General features: G+C 39.8%; 1 protein-coding gene across 1 annotated transcript in view; it reads right to left on the bottom strand.

Annotated features, from left to right (window-relative positions):
* Positions 1 to 20120, bottom strand: part of vstm2a (V-set and transmembrane domain containing 2A) — a 70856-nt gene that overhangs the window by 2876 nt on the left and 47860 nt on the right. The window contains exon 4 of the mRNA XM_051682625.1: positions 14393 to 14732. Within this exon, the coding sequence (XP_051538585.1) occupies positions 14393 to 14732 (340 nt within the window). The remainder of the gene's footprint in view (positions 1 to 14392; positions 14733 to 20120) is intronic.

Below are 20120 nucleotides of genomic sequence, written 5' to 3'. Positions count from 1 at the left end.
GCTTTCTGAAGATAATGTAATTTTGGTGAAATTCATCCTATTTTCTCAGTGGAAAAATAGTTGTCCAAGCGGGGGTATTTCTCCCTATTTCGCGGTCTGCGCAAGAGTCATTCACTACAGAAACCTATATGCACTGCTCTTACACTTTAGTTTAGAATGGCACAAAAACAAGCGTAGTGATACAAACAGTAAAGCGTCCAAGTTCTGATGATGTGAGACCATCAGTACTCATGGAACGTCTCGCGTCCAATCAGATTCGAGATATACACACACACACACACACACACACACACACAAAAGTTAGTTCCGGTCCTCGAATCTCATATATATATACAGTATATATGGGCTTTTTGTGTTTATTGTAATGTAATGTCCTATATTTAAAGAAACAGTTCAACTAAAAATGAAAATGATGTAATTATTTACTCATCCTTATGCAGTTCCAAACTTGTAATGCCTTTTTGCTTTCATGGAACACAAAAGTACATTTTTTGAAGAATATTCAGCTGCCCCTTTCCATACAATGAAGGGGTTGGGGCTGATGAGCTCCAAAAATGCACCATATAATCATATTCTAAGTCTTCTGAAGTCATACAATTGCTTTGTATGAGCTTCAGAAGGCTTGGAATATGGCACATGAGTCTCATGGACTATTTTTATTGCACTTGTATGCTGCTTTTTGTCATTTTCAAAGCTAAACATGTTCCAGTCTCCATTCACTTATATAGAAAATAGCATGTTGGACGTTCTACTAAACATCTCATTTTTACAGATTTAATGAAAAGGATATATAACAGCAATTGTTATTTTTAATGCAATAACAGCAATGCGTAATTACATGCTATTCCACATTACAAATGATCCTGCGGTAACACATTGCAATAAAGTTGCATTTTTTTACATCAGTTAACCGCAAGTTACATGAACTAAAAAGAATAATACATTTACTGTTAGTTAGCAATGCATTTACTATTGTTAACAAATACAACTTTTAATGTAAATGTATTAATATATCTTGAAATTGGCATTAACCAAATTGAAATTGGTAGTTAACCAATGTTAACAAATACAAATTTATTGTAAAGTGTTACCATCTTGGTTAATGTTAATTTCAAAATAAACCACTTTTAATTATATATATATATATATATATATATATATATATATATATATATATATATATATATATATATATATATATACTGTATATACAGTATATTATGTATAAAATGTTTTATACAGGTGTATAAAATGAAGCACCTAGGCATGCAGACTGCTTCTACAAACATTTGTGAAAGAATGGGCCGCTCTCAGGAGCTCAGTGAATTCCAGCGTGGTACTGTGATAGGATGCCACCTGTGCAACAAGTCCAGTTGTGAAATTTCCTCGTTACTAAATATTCCACAGTCAACTCTCAGTGGTATTATAACAAAGTGGAAGAGATTGGGAATGACAGCAACTCAGCCACGAAGTGGTAGGCCACGTAAAATGACAGAGCGGGGTCAGCGGATGCTGAGGCACATAGTGCGCAGAGGTCGCCAACTTTCTGCAGAGTCAATCGCTACAGACCTCCAAAGTTCATGTGGCCTTCAGATTAGCTCAAGAACAGTGCGTAGAGAGCTTCATGGAATGGGTTTCCATGGCCGAGCAGCTGCATCCAAGCCATACATCACCAAGTGCAATGCAAAGCGTTGGATGCAGTGGTGTAAAGCATGCCGCCACTGGACTCTAGAGCAGTGGAGACACGTTCTCTGGAGTGACGAATCACGCTTCTCCATCTGGCAATCTGATGGACGAGTCTGGGTTTGGTGGTTGCCAGGAGAACGGTACTTGTCTGACTGCATTGTGCCAACTGTGAAGTTTGGTGGAGGGGGATTATGGTGTGGGGTTGTTTTTCAGGAGCTGGGCTTGGCCCCTTAGTTCCAGTAAAAGGAACTCTGAATGCTTCAGCATACCAAGAGATTTTGGACAATTCCATGCTCCCAACTTTGTGGGAACAGTTTGGGGATGGCCCCTTCCTGTTCCAACATGACTGCGCACCAGTGCACAAAGCAAGGTCCATAAAGACATGGATGAGCGAGTTTGGTGTGGAAGAACTTGACTGGCCTGCACAGAGTCCTGACCTCAACCCGATAGAGCACCTTTGGGATGAATTAGAGCGAAGATTGCGAGCCAGGCCTTCTCGTCCAACATCAGTGTCTGACCTCACAAATGCACTTCTGGAAGAATGGTCAAAAATTCCCATAAACACACTCCTAAACCTTGTGGAAAGCCTACCCAGAAGAGTTGAAGCTGTTATAGCTGCAAAGGGTGGGCCGACGACATATTAAACCCTATGGATTAAGAATGGGATGTCACTTAAGTTCATATGCGTCTAAAGGCAGATGAGTGAATGTTTTTGGCAATGTAGTGTATATACACACACACTTGCAGCCAAAAGTTTGGAATAATTGGGTTTTACTGTTTCGGAAGGAAATTGGTACTTTAATTCACCAAAGTGACATTCAACTGATCACAAGGTATAGTCAAGACATTACTGATGTAAAAAACAGCACCATCACTATTTGAAAAAATCATTTTTGATCAAATCTAAACAGGCACCATTTACAGCAGCCATCACTCCAACACCTTATCCTTGAGTAATCATGCTAAATTGCTAATTTGGTACTAGAAAATCACTTGGCATTATATCAAACACAGTTGAAAGCTATTTGTTTTGTTAAATGAAGCTTAACATTGTCTTTGTGTTTGTTTTTGAGTTGCCACAGTATGCAATAGACTGGCATGTCTTAAGGTCGATATTAGGTCATTGTTTTGAGGAATGAAGGCTATACATTGCTTGAAATTGCCAAAAAAAAATAAAAATTAAAAAAAATAAATAAATTCATACAAAGGTTTACACTACAGTCTTCAAAGACAAAGGACAACTGGCTCTAACAAAGACAGAAAGAGATGTGGAAGGCCAGATGGACAACTAAACAAGAAGATAAGTACATCAGAGTCTCGAGTTTGAGAAACAGACGCCTCACATGTCCTCAGCTGTCAGTTTCATTGAATTCTACCCGCTCAACACCAGTTTCATGTACAACAGTAAAGAGAAGACTCAGGGGTGCAGGCCTTATGGGAAGAATTGCAAAGAAAAAGTCACTTTTGAAACAGAAAAACAAAAGAAAAGATTAGAGTGGGCAAAGAACACAGACATTGGACAACAGATAATTGGAAAAGAGTGTTATGGATCTTAACCCCATTGAGCATTTGTGGGATCAGCTAGACTGTAAGGTGCGTGAAAAGTGCCCGACAAGCCAGCCACATCTATGACAAGTGCTACAGGAAGCGTGGGATGAAATGTCACCTGAGTATCTTAACAAACTGACAGCTAGAATGCCAAGGATCTGCAAAGCTGTCATTGCTGCACGTGGAGGAATTTAATATATATATATATATATATATATATATATATATATATATATATATATATATATATATATTTATTTATCTCCTTTTCTCCCCAATTTTGGAATCTGCTCTAGGGGAACCCCTGCCCGTAGAAATGCCAGGTCGGTCCAAGGGCTGAAGAGGTGGCGACAGACCGGCGTGATGGTCACGCGATGTGTCCCGCAGCACCATGCCCATCTCGGGACTCGAGTCCGATGCATCAACCCGAGTGGTTGTGGCCGCCGCTGAGGATGCCATATGCCCCAGGAGCCTCTGAAAGTGTTTAAGTGGAACCGCTGTTCTCCGTCTGAATGCCTTAAGACAGTTCAGCACCGACTGTGCGCACTCGTTTGTGAGGTGCATTGTCATTGAGACTGATTCCAACTCCAAACCGAGAAAAGAGATGCTCTGAACCGGGGAGAGCTTGCTCTTTTCCCAGTTGACCCGAAGCCCCGGTCGGCTGAGGTGCCGGAGCACGAGGTCCCTGTGTGCGCACAGTAACTCTCGAGAGTGAGCTAGGATCAGCCAGTCGTCAAGATAGTTGAGGATGCGGATGCCCACTTCCCTTAGCGGGGCAAGGGCTGCCTCTGCGACCTTCGTGAAGGGACAGGGACTGGCCGAAGGGGAGGACCTTGTACTGGTACGCCTGGCCTTCAAAGGCAAACCGCAGGAAGGGTCTGTGTCGAGATAAGACTGAGACATGGAAGTACGCATCCTTCAGGTCTACCGCCACGAACCAATCTTGATGCCGGATGCTTGCTAGAATGCACTTTTGCATCAGCATCTTGAACAGGAGTCTGTGGAAAGCTCAGTTCAGTACTCGCAGTTCCAGGATTGGTCGCAACCCACAGCCTTTCTTTGGTACGATGAAGTAAGGGCTGTAGAACCCTTTCTTCATCTCAGCTGGAGGGACAGGCTCTATCGCTCCCTTGCTCGGAAGGGTAGCGATCTCCACACACAAGGTAGCAGCGTTCTCGCCCTTCACCGAGGTGAAGCGGACGCCGCTGAACCTGGGCGGGCGCCTGGCAAACTGAATCGCGTAGCCGAGTCGGATGGTCCAGACCAGCCATCGTGACGGCTTGGAAAGCGCGAGCCATGCGCCCAAACTCCGGGCAAGGGGGACCAAGGGAATGATCATGTTGGATGTACCGGTGGGTGGGGCCTCGCGGCGGGGTGGAGCTCGAGGTGCCACGTCGAGGGGATCCAAGCCACGTGGCCGTGCTGAGTCCAGGGACATCGAAGCACTTACCTGGCTTCTGCCACCCACCATAAGATTGGCCGAAGGGGGGGAGGAGGAGTCTCGTCCCCGTAGTCCACTGGACCCAATCTCATGTGGGCGTGTTTGTGCCACAGCTGGGCGCACAGGGGCGGGGGGAGCGCCATACCTGCAAAGATGAGACAGTGGATGGTGGTTGTGACGAGGGCCGGGAGGTCCGTGGGGGGATATCCGGCGGAGGTGGTCCCATTGAGGTCCCCAAATCGCCCCCAGTGCTAACCGGCACGGCCTCATACCCGTAGGTAGAAGGACCAAGACGGGGAGCCGCTGGGGTGGCTTGCTTTCTTACGAATGCAAGCCACGACCGCAACGTTGCCATGGTCATGTTCTCGCAATGAGGACATGATCAATCCACGAACAATGTTTCCGCGTGGGCAGCGTCCAGATACGTAAGACAGCGATCGTGGCTGTCGGAAGCGGAGAGATAACGACCGCAACCAGGAATAACATAAAAAGACGCGTCTTTAAAAAGACATTCCGTGTGTGCCACTCTTCCAGAAAGAAAATATACTCTATTAAAATATACTCTTTTAAATGTTCTGCCGAAGCACCCAGGGGCCTTCTCTGCAAACCACAGATGCAGAGGGGGAGAAGCCGCTGAAATGCGGCGTAAGATCCAGCAGAGAGAGGTGAATGAACTCGGCGGATGAATTCAGCTCAGTGAATAGAACCGCTCGGCTCCGAAGAGAAAATATGAATGAGTGATTGCATACCAGCTCCTTTTATACCCGTATGTCCGGGGGAGTGGCAGGCAAATTCCACTCGCCAATTCTCATTGGCCTTTTAAAAAAAAAGATCAGAGGTGTTTGGGGGTCCCAAGAGTGACCCCTAGTGTCACTACATCGACACAACGTCGAGTGAGTGACAGATAGGGAAGTACCAATTCTTTTTCCATAAGAGCAAAATCTGTACATTATTCCAAACTTTTGGCTGCCAGTGTATATATATAATATAACATTAGTCAATTTATTATGAACTTAACAATAAACAATTGTATTTTTATAAATTAACATTAACCAATATTACTATTTGCTGTAAAATATATTGCTCATTTTAAATTCATGATACCTAAAGCATTTACTAATGTTAACAAATAGAACATTTTTATAAATTGTTACCAAAGTTACATGACCATGCATTTCAATAGTGCCACAAAATAGAAACGTTATCTTGGTCTGCTTAAATAAAGATGTTATCTACCTAGAAACCTTGTGCTTAAACCTCCCCTTATAAATCATACTGAAAACTGCCATTACACCGTGTAAAGGGATTAATGCATACTGCTTCCCTTCACAGTCCTGCCTTTTTTAATGGCTTTTCATAATACATTCAAAGCATCCCATGTGCTGACAGCTGTGTTATGAAACAGAATGCATATTTCTATAGGTATGGGTTGGAGGCAAGTTTAGAAGCAGAAAAAGCTCTAATTCGATTAAATAGTTCTTTAGTGTTGCAATGATGTACAGGAACATTAGGATTCCAAAGTCATAAATGACATTGCAGAAACATTCAGACAATTTAGAACTAACAGTCCTTTTCTTGATAGTATCCAGTATGTTAGCTGGCTTGTTCATCGACCCATGTACAATTTCTTCCCCTAAGTACTTCACTGTGATTCCTCTCTGAACTTACTGCATACCTGCCTACAGAAAAGAAGGGAAAAACTCAAGGCTGCATACTGCCCATAAAAACTTTGAAAACAAGGCAGCAAATAGGAAAAGGAAAATGAAATATTCACTAAATCACAGTGACATTTACAGGATTTTTCGTCAGACCAAGCACGGCAATGTTCCGAGAGGGTTGGGGGAGCATCTGGGGAGCTTTAGTCGAGCTCTATATAGGGGTAGAGAGCTGGAGAGGAGGAAGAGGAAGGCTCATGACCCTCTGCTCCTCTCTGCCAGATCTCATTTTGCCTGAGGTGATCAAGCCGAACAGGAGCGCTCCTGAAACAAGCAATTGAATCGGGCTGAAGCTTCCCTCCCTTCTGCTGCTCACAGGGAATAATTAATCATTCCTGCAGGACCTTTTTTTACTCTGAGCCGAAATGCGCCGTCGATTATGCATTGCATCTATACATTCATTACCAGTCGCATCTGATTAGCTGTAAAGAAGGGTATGAGTCATGTCAGAATGACATCACTTATAATTACTGCTCAGTGATGCTGTTGTCGTGCAAGTTCTGTAAGGTTGAGAGAGCCTGAAGCACTCATGGTCAAGTAATGCGGTTAAGAAGTAACTGTGAAAAAGTAAAGTATACAACATGTATCTTAAATATGACATAATTAATCTGACCTTGAATCTTTTTACCTGCTGTACCAATTATACAACAGTAGAAACTCCTTGCAATCAATTTGAAATCACAAACTAGAATTTTGAATTAAATTGGTCACAAAGAATGTTGAATTGGAATTATAATTGGAATGACAGGAAGAGGAATTTACTTAATTGCACTTAAAATAAATACAACAGTCACAAACAAAGGAATTGCATTTGACCACTTAACCCAAGTTTTAAATAATAATAATAATAGTTTTGACTAATTATGTCTATTTATTCCCTGATATTTAGAAGACATTTTTACATTTCAATTACAAATGTCTGTAGGTGGCACTTCAAACCTTGATAGTTATTTTTCATCAGTGGCGTCTCTACATTAGGGGCAAACGGAGCTGTGCCCCACCAGATGTGGTGCTATTGTGCAAAATGCGTGGCATAACCATTTAATTTATTTTAAGAAATAATATATATTCCGCAACTTAAATTTGTTTTATGTCCATTAGACATCCGTAGATAGTCTTCTGAAACATTCTATAGTTATAATGTTCTGTTGTGTTAAAGCCATTATGGTTCTCATTTGCTATGTGTGGGGCTAGCTCATCCTCAGTTTTATTCAGTGGAGATCTAGAACATGAGGCGCATGTGCAACGAGTGTTCAATGATAGCTTGAGGGGTGTGTTTGCCTTCAAATTATGATGTTTGTGCGTGGCATTGTGTTACTCTGAGTTGTAAAATTTCAGTCATGATCTATTTTAATTTAATTTAATAAGTACTAGGGCAACATTCAAGGGCCTAGCATCCATTATAATGGCATATACATGAGAGTGGATAGGCCTATATGATTTTTTGACTACTCATGCTTGAGTCTGGTGAAACCAATGAGTTCTAGTGTGAACGTTTTATCTGTCAATCAACCGCTGTGCTATAACAAGTTTATTAAACTTTGCCGTTTAAAGCCCATACATACATGTGCAATTTCACAGAACTATTTTAGTGTGCCTGATATTAACATAAAATGTCACAGATGAGAAGCACACACATCTCTGAAGCTCACATAGAGGTACTCCACAAAAATAACTGAGAATTCTGCTCTAAACATCATGTTACCACTTACAATAAATGCAAGTATTGGCAGAAACGATGTGGCGCTTTTTCGTGCTTTATTTTTGTTATTATACTTTTTTGCACTTTATTATCATGCATTCCCTATCTGTCACTCACTCGACATTGTGTTGATGTATTTGCCATGGTACGGTTTCAATGTTGGTAAATCCGCGTCTCCCTTGGGCAGAGCTCCCTCTGCCTCTGACCGCTGTGTTTGTAGAGATCCTCCCCGCTGAGTAGGACCTACCATGGGACTTCTTCCACATGCAATACTGCTGGTCAGTAAGTCCATGTTACGTATTCTCCACACGTTATCTCCCCTTCGGGCAGGGTGTGGTCATTTTTGTGGGAGAAAAAAGAAGAGGCCACAGCTGGCGTGACCTGTCCCCACTATGAGTTCGTCTTGTCCCCGGGGTACGAGGGGCCGTACGACACTCGTGGGGCATTGGGGGAGGTTACGTGGGGGCTGGGTGCACTTGCTACGAGGCACACAGTGGTCTGCCCGCACCTGCACCGCCAGTCCACGTAACACAGTTCAGCTGGGTGTGGCGTTTTGTAAAGGGACCCCTAGTGTCACTACATCGACACAATGTCAAGTGAGTGACAGACAGGGAACGTCTTGGTTGCTGTTGTAACCTCCGTTCCCTGATGGAGGGAACGAGATGTTGTGTCCCTCTTGTCACAACACTGATCTACCCGCTGAAATGGCCAGGACCCTGTCTCGGCTCCTCAGCGCAAAACCTGAATGAGTGGTTGCGAGCCAGCTCCTTTTATACCCGTATGTCCGGGGGAGTGGCATGCAAATTCCACTCGCCAATTCCCATTGGCCTTTTCTCAAAGATCAGAGATGTTTGGGGCTCCCAAGAGCGACCCCTAGTGTCACTACATTGACAAAACTTCTTGTTCCCTCCATCAGGGAATGGAGGTTACGACAGTAACCAAGACATTATCACACTGACGTAATGACTGATGTATGCAGTCATGAAATCAGCGACCCTCTCCTCAGAATCTGTACACAAGTGGTCAAAATAGATGCATATTACCAGGTGTAAATGGTAATAATGCCTGTAAATACGCATCTTAACTCATCTTAACACCAGGGAACAAACAGGGCACGAAGACACAGTGGGAGTGTGTATGAGAGAGACTCAAAACTAATGCACCTGGTAAATTGTTTTTCTTTTCTATCTGTAAAAATGACTGACAGCATTTTGAACAATTGTCAGAGTTTCAAAATCAGTAAATGAAGGAGAATTTATGGTTAACGCAACACCTGACACGTTGGGTTAAGTGATTGTTTTTGCCCCACCAGAAATAATGAGCCTGAAACGCAACTGATTTTCATATGTTTCTGAACATACTCCAAATGCTGTGTGTATGATAGCATGTTATGGGTAATTGGTACTGGAAAATATTAGTATTTGTATTACTATTAAAAGTGTTAATAAAAACAACAGTTATATGAATTTCTTTTTTTCTCTCTCTCTCTCTCTTTTCTTTTTTCTTTTTCTTTTTCTTTTTTTTTTTTTTTTTTTTTTTTTTTGCCATTTTAATTCTACTTCTTTAAAGGCATTCTTATTGAATTTCTAAATGGCTGTTTGCTATGTTGATAATGTTCTTGTGGGCAGCAACCACCCTGACAGTCTTAAATATGAGCCACTTTTGTATTCCAACCAAAAACCTGATATCATGGTAGATTATTAATATTTGAGATGCTAATACATATTTAGTGGGTCAGATATGCCAACTTTGATCCAAATATTGTCACTGTTTTGACAATTTTATATTTTTTTACTCACTGCTGCCTCACAAATGTACAGGTTATGCATGATTTTAAGATGCATATCAAATTATAAATCAGATTTGTGCATGTTGATCTCTCAGAGCTAATTAATATGATCTCTTATTAAACACTGAGGCAAATCAGAGTTTTTCTATTCTGTGGTCAATTATATTCTGCAATACATAGATCAAAAACATTATGAGTGAAAATATAGCTTTTATTGCCTGCTGGTATGTTTATAAACTCCATTACTGCAGCCACTATAAATTCCATTTCTAGCTCTGCTACAGTTGCAAATCAAACCTATTACAAACTCTATTACATATACAAATTTGATTTTTACATTTAAATTCACAGTTGTATCATGTAACTATTTTAATCAGTTGTAGTAACCTTTTAGTTGAATTGTGAAAGGCTGCACATTGAAATTCTCACAGACATTTCTGAATTATGTATTACTTTAATGTTAAAGTAATTAAATGTATATCGGTGTTGTATATTGTATTATATTACTGATTGTGTATAGTATCACACACACACACACACACACACACACACACACACATATCATATATATATATATATATATATATGTTATATACATACTGCTGATCTCCTGGGATTTTCACATGCAACAGTCTCTAAAGTGTATAGAGAATGGTGTGAAAAAAACAAAAACAAACAGTGAGCGGCAGTTCTGTGGACAAAAATGCCTTGTTGATGAGAGAGGTCAATGGAGAATGGCCAGACTGGTTCGAGCTGACAGAAAGGCTATGGTAACTCAGATAATCACTCTGTACAATTGTAGTGAGCAGAATAGCATCTCAGCATGCGCAACATGTCGAACCTTGAGGCAGATGGGCTGCAATAGCAGAAGATCACATTGGGTTCCACTTCTGTCAGCCAAGGACAGAAAACCGAGGCTGAAGTGGGCCCACCATTTGTGTACCTCAGCAAAAATCCAGATTTGTCAGACTAGGTAATGTTTTTCCAATTGTCTACTGTCCAGTTTTGGTGAGCCTGTGCCCACTGCAGCCTCAGTTTCCTGTTCTAAGCTGACAGTAGTGGTACCCGGAGGGGTCTTCTGCTGCTGTAGCCCATCCGCCTCAATGTTTGATGTGTCATATGTTCAGAAATTCTTGTTTGCATAGCAGTGTTGTAATGCATGTTTATTTGGGTTACTGTCACCTTCCTGTCAGCTTTGACCAGTCTGGCCATTCTCCTCTGACCTCTGTCATTAACAAGCCATTTTGACCCACAGAACTGCTGCTCACTGGATGTTTTTTGTTTTTCGCACCATTCTCTATACACTCTACGGACTGTTGCATGTGAAAATCCCAGGAGATCAGCAGTTGCATAAATACTCAAACCAGCCCATCTGGCACCAACAATCATGCCACGGTCTAAACCACTGAAATCAAATTTTATATATATAAATATATATATATACATATATATATATATATATATATATATATATATATATATATATATATATATATATATATATATATACACTACCGTTCAAAAGTTTGGGGTCACTTGAAATAAAGAATAAGTGACCCTAAACTTTTGAACGGTAGTGTATATATATATATATATATATATATATATATATATATATATATATTCATTCTCGCTGTGTCTGAAACCGCCCACTATCCACTATATTGTGCACTATTTTGGGTGTCCACCATTTTGTAGGAGTGTCTGAATTCTGAATGAGCCATTCGTTCCCTACTTTTGTTCACTTATTCTTAGGGGTGTGAAGATACACTTAGCTCACGAGACGAGACGATACATGATACTGGGTTCACAAGAATGAGACGAGATGATATTTTAACACTATACACTCTACCGGTCAAAAGTTTTGAAACACTTACTCATTCTTTAATATATATATATATATATATATATTATTTCTTTATTATTATTATTATTATTATTATTATTATTATTATTATTATTTTTATTTATTTTTTTTGTCACATTTTAGAATAATAGTAAAGTCATCAAAACTATGGAATAACATAAATGGAACTATAGGAATTGTGTTGTGACTAAACAAAATCCAAAATAAATCAAAACTATGTTATATTTTAGCATCTTCAAAGTAGTCACCCTTTGCCTAGAATTTGCAGACATGTACTCTTGACATTTTCTCAACCAACTTCTTGAGATTGAGGTATCATCCTGGGATGCTTTTTAAACAGTATTGAAGGAGTTCTCATCTATGTTGGGCACTTATTGGCTGCTTTTCTTTATTATTTGGTCCAAGTCATCAATTTCAAAAACTTTTTTAAAAATAAATTTTAGTTTTGTTATGAAATAAATTAACATGGTTGCACAATTATATTTTTGTCTACAAAACTAATTTCAAACATTTAAGCATACACCTTCAGATCAAAAGATTTTTAAGATCATGAGAAACATTTCAGGCAGGTCCTTCAAAACTTTTGTCCGGTAGTGTATATGACTGAAATTCACAAACGCAAAACAATGCGGGTGCATTTTGAAATGTTTTAACTAATCATCTTGTAAAGAATGTCACTTCAGTTCTACTTTCTGAGTATGAATGATCATATGCAGTAAAAGACAGAACAATATGCAAGCACTGTAAAAGGTTTTGCCACAAACTCACTTGACTGGCTTCTCTCCTGTATCATTTCACACAAGTCTCTTCAGACCTGGTTGACTTTAGTTGAGAGCTGCGGTGGTTCTGTAGGTGTCTTTGCATAGTGCTTGTGCACGGTGTACGGCACTATTTTCTTACAGTGCCTACATATTGGCTGTGTCTTGTTTGGAAGGCTGTGTCCTCCGGAGGTCGCATTTGTTGGCCGCATATGTCATCGGAAAAAATTAAACGAGACAGCCTCGATGACGTATGCGGCCGATAAATGCAACCTCCGGAGGACGCAGCCTTCCAAAGGAGACACAGCCTTTTTTCGTGTCTTGTCTGTCACTCTGTCACCATTTATTGTTTCCACCGGGTACCTAAAATGCTGCCACACAAACGATTTAAATGTGGCGGGGGCATCTTCTATGCTAATTTCACCCTCACTCTCAGTCAAGCTGATATCGTGAGACAGGTTTTCACCTCAACGAGAAATATCGTCACGTTTTAATATCGCGAGATCTCATGGCACGAGATCTCGTCACACCCCTACTTATTCTTACCCACAGTGCACTGTAATTTCGAGTGTACATTCGATGATGGTTAATTGCCCATAATCCACCATGGGGAAGATGTACGTGCTTGGAGAGGGAGCTCGTGCAGGAGAGAGAGAGCGTAAGTGAACGAGTGGGTGAGAGAGAGAGATGCCAGTTTAGTGTTTCTTTCACTCCTGCAATGTTTTATTTCATGCTGAATGTATTAAATTACTTTGACAAATCATTACTTGATTAAAATAACATAGTAAAATATAGAGAGGCAAAACATACAGATACATTTTAAAATGTACTCTTTATTCATATTTATACAGAATATTGCCATTAAACTGAAGAATTCTTTATTTACTATATAATTCACTGAGGTGATATTATTTTAACTCAGGAGACTACACACAGTGGAAATTATAATTCTGTGGATGATTTAAATATTCAGTTATAACATGTAGGTTATAATAACTTTGGTGCTGTTTATGGTCGGATGAGGGCGCTATATGCCCAGAAACACTACCCAGCTTGTATTGGAGTTTAAAGATACTAAATTATAAAAAATAAATACAATAATGCACATTTGTTCAAATGTGTTTACTCTTTATATCAACATATATATTAAAAATGACAAACAGAATGAAGATGTATTGTATTAATATATTATTTATTAAGAACGACAAGTAAGGCCAAGTATTCTAAAAGTTCAAATGTGACGTTGTTTCTGTGACAGCCCCAGAGCTCCGATATACGTCAGCGTCCGAATTCACTCACTCATTTCGTTCACTCACTGCTGAGATATAGTGCACTCTTGCTGAGATATTGTGTACTCACTGCAATTCACTATATAGGAAACAGTGAATGCGTGAACGATTTTGGACACAGCCTTTGTGTATATAATGAATATCAATGTATATTCTATGTTAAGTCAAACTCCATATGTAAGTGTATCTAAATTTGAATTCTGAATTTTGTGCAATCATACATTTTATTGGCAATGCACAGGCATTTTGAAACATAAGGACTAATAATGGACAAATAGGGTCAAAATTTCTCATCAATATCAACCATGACTTCAAAGATGTTATGCTATGTGACAACAATACTGATGCTTAAATGTTTAGCATTGCATAAACCTTAAACCTTCTAACTTGCAAATGCATGTAAATAATAAAAATAAAAAATAAAAATAAAAATAAATTATACATACTTTTTAATGGCAATGCACAGCTAATTTTGAAACAGAAGGACAAAAATATGATTTAACACAGTAGACAAGGCCAAAAAAAAAAAAAAAAAAAAAGAAAAAGAAAGAAAAGAAAAGAAGACAAAATTTGTGGGGTAGAATAATTCTGTCTTACCTGACCCTGTGCTGTGTTTAATTGTTTTGGAGTGTGATGTCTGAGAGGTAGAAGTAGACTGGGATCTCTGGTCCGAACTCATGCCGTTGCTGTCCTGTCCCAGAGCTGAGCTGCTCTTGCGGGGTTTCTTATTGGTCAAGTGCAGTGGCGAGGTCTTCTTGATGGCCCGATTGCGGGGTCGGATAGTGATGTTGACTTTCAGGTAGGCTTGAGCCTTGTACTCCTTGAGTTCTCCGTAGTTGGCATCTGTGACACGACATTCATACAAGCCCTCATCATTTTTGCTCACCCGAGAGATCTGCAGCTTGTGGGAGATGTCATTGCCCTGTACCTTGACTGTCTGTGGAGAGAACAGAGGAAAAATCCTCACATAAACTAGCAGTATTACATGAAATGCTCTAGAGGAACTTTTGCTGATATATTCTTTATCTGCTATTGTCAATAATTTAAAGGCTAAAATAAAACCTTTCAGCTATTAAAACAAATTGTATCAGCAAAGAAACAGGGGAGGTGGGGGGCATTGTTGTTTTTCAAGTAAAATGTTGTATAAGGAGCATGATGTGCATCAGTGCTCGAATTGAGATGGGGGGGGGGGTCCCCAAATATTTATATTTTAGTAATGATATTAATGACAAATATGATTTGATTTATGCAGCTAGAATACGGTACATTTCGTGAATAAATTATTTACAATAATACATGTCTTTAAAATGTATTTTCAGGCTATTTGTCACGTCTATAAAAATGTAAACACCCATATACCAAAAGACCGTTTAGTGCACGTCGTCATCACAGCGTGCCCGGCTAACCTGATCAATTTAATACAGCTCACACTTACAGGGTATCTGCGGGTCATTAAAAAGTATTAAAAGGTATCAAATCAATTTGGTGAAAATTCAGGCCATTAAAAATTATTTAAAAGTCTTAAATTACATTTCTGACATGCAAGTTTTGCTTCAGTGGAACGGCAACTCTGGCGCTGCTTTTTCCATAACGAGAGTCCTTCTGTATTTAGTTATTTTGTATTTTTGTATAATTTCCTCATACTTTGCAATCTACATCACCTGAAGCTGTTTGGAAAATTTGGAGTGCGTCTGGACTGTAAGCTGTGTTTTCTCTCCTCAACCAGGCGCGAGATGCAGTGCTCCTCGCGCGGCATCATTAGTTTCATATCTGATCTCATGTTACATTAAATTAGATCAAACGACTATTCGACAACGAAAATTTTTGTTGACAATTTTTTATTGTTGACGTTGTCAATAATGCCAACTAATCGTTTCAGCCCTACCTGACTTAAAGAAATAGTTCACCTAAAAATTAAAATTCTCATCATTTACACACCCTTATGCCATCCCAGATGTATATGACGTTCCTTCATTTGCTGAACTCAAATGAAGATTTTTAGATGAATTTCTCAGCTGTTTTAGTCCATACAATGCAAGTTAATGGGAGCAAGTTAAAATTTTTTTAGCTCCAAAAGTCACTTAAAACGGCATAAAAGTAATCCAGATGTGATATGATAGGTGTGGGTGAGAAAAAGATCAATATTTAAAGGTGCACTCAGTATTTTTTTTCCTCATTAAAAAGGTTTTACTCCTAAAGAAATGAATTGTAATTCTGAAACATGTATAAATCATGAGCACTCACATGAGATGAGGACGCTAGTCATATCAGTAACCTTATAAAAGCTGTTTTATTCTACAAGGGGCAGGGGCGCCCTCATGGGGGCTGCCATTTTAGAATCACATGACCAGCTGAATATTACTCGCTTAATCTCAGTAACCTCCTTGTTATTGGACACTTTCACTCTTGGATTAAATTAATCATGGCTGATTGTTAATAGTGAATTTCTGCAATGGCATCTGTAACTGAAAAGTATTGATTTTGAATTATGCTGCATTCACACCACTAGATGTATTGGGCCTCAGGTATTCAGATATAAAACAAAGGCAGGCCTAACACAGTCATAAGCCTGACTGAGGCCTACACACACACACAGTCATAAATCTTACTGATAAAAACCACGCCAAAATCAAAGGGAGTCCACAACAGACTACAAATTCCATGAAGCCTTGCTCACTAAAGGATCGAACTCTCAACTCCTATTGGATGAGGCACACGACAGAACGCACTTCAACCATGACGTCATCAGGAGTAGAAATACCTCTGAGATCCTTCTGGGCATTGCTTCCAGCAACTTTGCTCACCGTGTGTAGACGCAGCTCATTGCTGCTCTCAGGTGTAGCCTCGTCTCACACGGAAGTAACATACGAATTGAAATTGTGGCCATACAATCTCCATCTCGCTGGATGAGTTGAGATTACTCTGTGTTCCACCGAACACTCTAACGGATCAAAGGAGACCGCCAAGCAATCCGCATCTTCATCCGTTTGCCTGCAGAAGTGAAGAAAAAGATTTCTCTTCCCTCTTCAATCAAGTCGATGTCGCTGATTTCTCCACCAGCCCGCCAAGAATCAGCAGCCGTACCGCCCGCCGACAGAGTGAGGAAACGGCCTCCCGTCATCACCTGAGCCTCGAGGAACCGAGTCGGAGTTAAAGGACAAATGAACACACATTCTACTTCCTCATTCGATTCAAGTAAGAGGTTTACGTCTAGGCAGAGATAGAATATTATAGTGTGTTATTCTTGTGTATCAAGGTTATTGCTTGTACAGTTTACGGACCGCCGAGTCCGCTCACTGCTGCTAATAATACTTAAAGTATTACTGTAATGTACTGTTATCACAAATTAGATATTTGCTGTGTTGTAGTCCAACCACGTTGGACTGTTGTGTATTTCCGCCATCGCGGGTGAGACCGGCACACTGAGTTTATCCATTAAAGGATCAAAGAACCGCGGGACAGTTTACGAGCCGTTCACCACATCTCTGAGTGATAAACTAACAGCTGCTTTCTCTCCCACGATCGCGAAACCGGCTTTGGTGCCGCCACTTTATTCTCTCTCTCTCGTACTAACCACACACACACACACGACCCCTCACAAACATTCCCGCACACACTTTTGGCTAGTAGATAACTTAGCGATAAAGCTTAGCTTTGTCCCTAAGTTATCGTACAAGCGGAGACACGCGGTAAACGGGCAGAAGCCATTAATCGGCTTCTCTTCACCCACATTTGCAGCCATATTCTCTGGCCGGAAATCTCGCGTCATGTACTCTCCACGAGAGTCACGTATGCCATTTTGTGCGCATCACTCCTGTTGGGCCTCAGGTATTCAGATAGAAGACAAAGGCAGGCCTAACAGTCATAAAAAACATTCCTCAAGCCCCCTCCTTCTGAGTCATAAATCTTACTGATAAAAATCGCACCAAAATCAAACAAAGGGAGTCCAAAACAGACTACAAATCCATGAAGCCTTGCTCACTAAAGGATCGAGCACTCAACTCCTATTGGATGAGGCACACAACAGAACGTCCCTCAAACATGACATCATCAGGACTTCAAATAATTCTGAAATGTTTCCAAAGTTGCTTCCGGCTACTTCGTTCACCGAATACGGACGTAGCTTTTTGCTGCTCTCCGGTGTAACCTCGTGGCATAAGGAAGTAATGTCCGACTTGAAACTGTAGCCATACAATCTCCATCTCGCTGGACGAGTTGAGATTACTCTGTGTTCAACCAAACACTCTAACGGATCCGAAGGAGACCGCCGAGCAATTCGCATCTTCATCCGTTGGCCTACAGAAGTGAAGAGATTAAAGATTTCTCTTCCATCTTCAATCAAGTCGACATTTCTGAGTTCTCCGCCAGCCCGCCGAGAATCAACAGCCGTACCGCCCTCTGAGAATCAACAGCCGTACCGGCCGCCGACAGCGCGAGGAAACGGCTCTCGTCATCACACGAGCCTCAAGAAACCGGGTCAGAGTTAAAGGACGGAGGAAAACACATTCTACCTGTGTCCTCATGCGATTCAAGTAAGAGGTTTACGTCTGGGCAGAGATAGAATATTATAGCGTGTTATTCTTGTGTTTCAAGGTTCTTGCTTGTACAGTTTACGGACCGCCATGTCCGCTAATTATTAATACTCAGGGTATTAATTATCACGAATTTGTTTTGCTGTATTGTAGTCCAACCATATTGAACTGTTGTGCATTTTCGCCATCGCGGGTGAGACAGCAACTGAGTTCATCCATTAAAGAGTCAAATAACACAGGAATTTTACGAGCCCCGCTCGTAAAACCGCGTCTCTGAGTGATGAACACGGCTGCTTCATCTCCAGCTATCGCGAAATCAGCTTTCGGGCTGTCACTTAATCATCTCTCTCTCTCTCTCACACTAACCACACTGACACACACACACACACACTGTCACACAAACACCTTATGTGTTATAGGATTATTTTTATTTCCATATCTAATCATATCACTGTTTAGTTTGTAGTTGTAAGTCGGAAGTTTATTGACTGCATTGTATTAATTATTAATTGATATTACTGCATAAATAAACTTTGTTATATTACAAAGAGGAGTGTTTTGGTTTGTTTTGCATACACCTGTGTCATGCTGACGGGATGTCAGTGCTCGGATTCAAACCTTCATTCATTGTTTTTTTATTCGAAAATCGATATTCTTTGGATGTCGATTTTCCTAAGAAAACAATCTAATATTGAGACTGTTTTAATATTCGGTTATTAGTCCCTGATTTCAGGGTGGTGCCCCGTCAATGTTAATCCCTATTAATATTCTATTGATTTTTGATAATTGATAATTATCTTTGATTGAATTAGAATGATCAATAAGCTAGTGTTAATTTTAATGTTTCATCGATGTTAACAATTGATAAGTGTTGATTTTAAAGGATAAAAAAAAAAAAGCTAACATTGATTCTCATCAATGTTCTATTGATTTTAATAATTAATAATTATCTTTGATAATTATTAATTATTGCTAATAACCAAACTTGCTCCTAAACGTAGCACGCTACATTTACTGGAGTCCTATATGAGGTTTTAATGAGTTAGATCCAATTAATTAATTTAAATATTGATTAATAACTACAGAAATAATTATTAATTATTTCTGATAGTAACACTGATCTAAACAACCAGTAAAGCCCTACACTCCTTACATGCACACACACACCCATTCACATAAACACACACACACACATACCTTCCTCTCATGTGTTATAGGCTTATTTTGGTTACCATATCAAATCATGTCACTGTTTAGTTTGTAGTTGTAAGTCGGAAGTTTATTGACTGCATTGTATTGATTATTAATTGGTATTACTGCATCAATAAACTTTGTTATATTTCAAAGAGATGTGTTTTGGCTTGTTTTGCATACACCTGTGTCAAAGGCTGGCAGGGGATGACATTGCTCGGATTCAAGCCTGCATTGTTTCTTGTTGAAGGACGATGTTCTCCAGACGTCGATTTTCCTAAGAGAACAATCTAATATTGAGACTGTTATACTGTCTGGTTATGAGTCCCTGATTCCAGGGTGGTTCCCCAGCGATATTAATCCTTATTAATATTCTGTTGATTTTGATAATTGATAATTATCTTTGATGATTATTGAATTTGAAGGATCAATAAGCTAGTGTTAATTCTAATCAATGTTTCATTGATTTTAATAATTAATGATTATTTTTGATAATAATTAATATTCTGTTGAATTTGATAATTGATGGTTATCTTTGATGATTGTTGATTTAAAGGATTAAAAAGCTAACACTGATTCTGATCAATGTTCTATTGATTTTA

Source organism: Myxocyprinus asiaticus, chromosome 41 (assembly GCF_019703515.2).
Source record: "Myxocyprinus asiaticus isolate MX2 ecotype Aquarium Trade chromosome 41, UBuf_Myxa_2, whole genome shotgun sequence".
NCBI lineage: Eukaryota > Metazoa > Chordata > Actinopteri > Cypriniformes > Catostomidae > Myxocyprinus > Myxocyprinus asiaticus.
The sequence above is the reverse complement of the archived record's forward strand: the minus strand, read 5'-3'. Positions and strand labels throughout refer to the sequence as shown.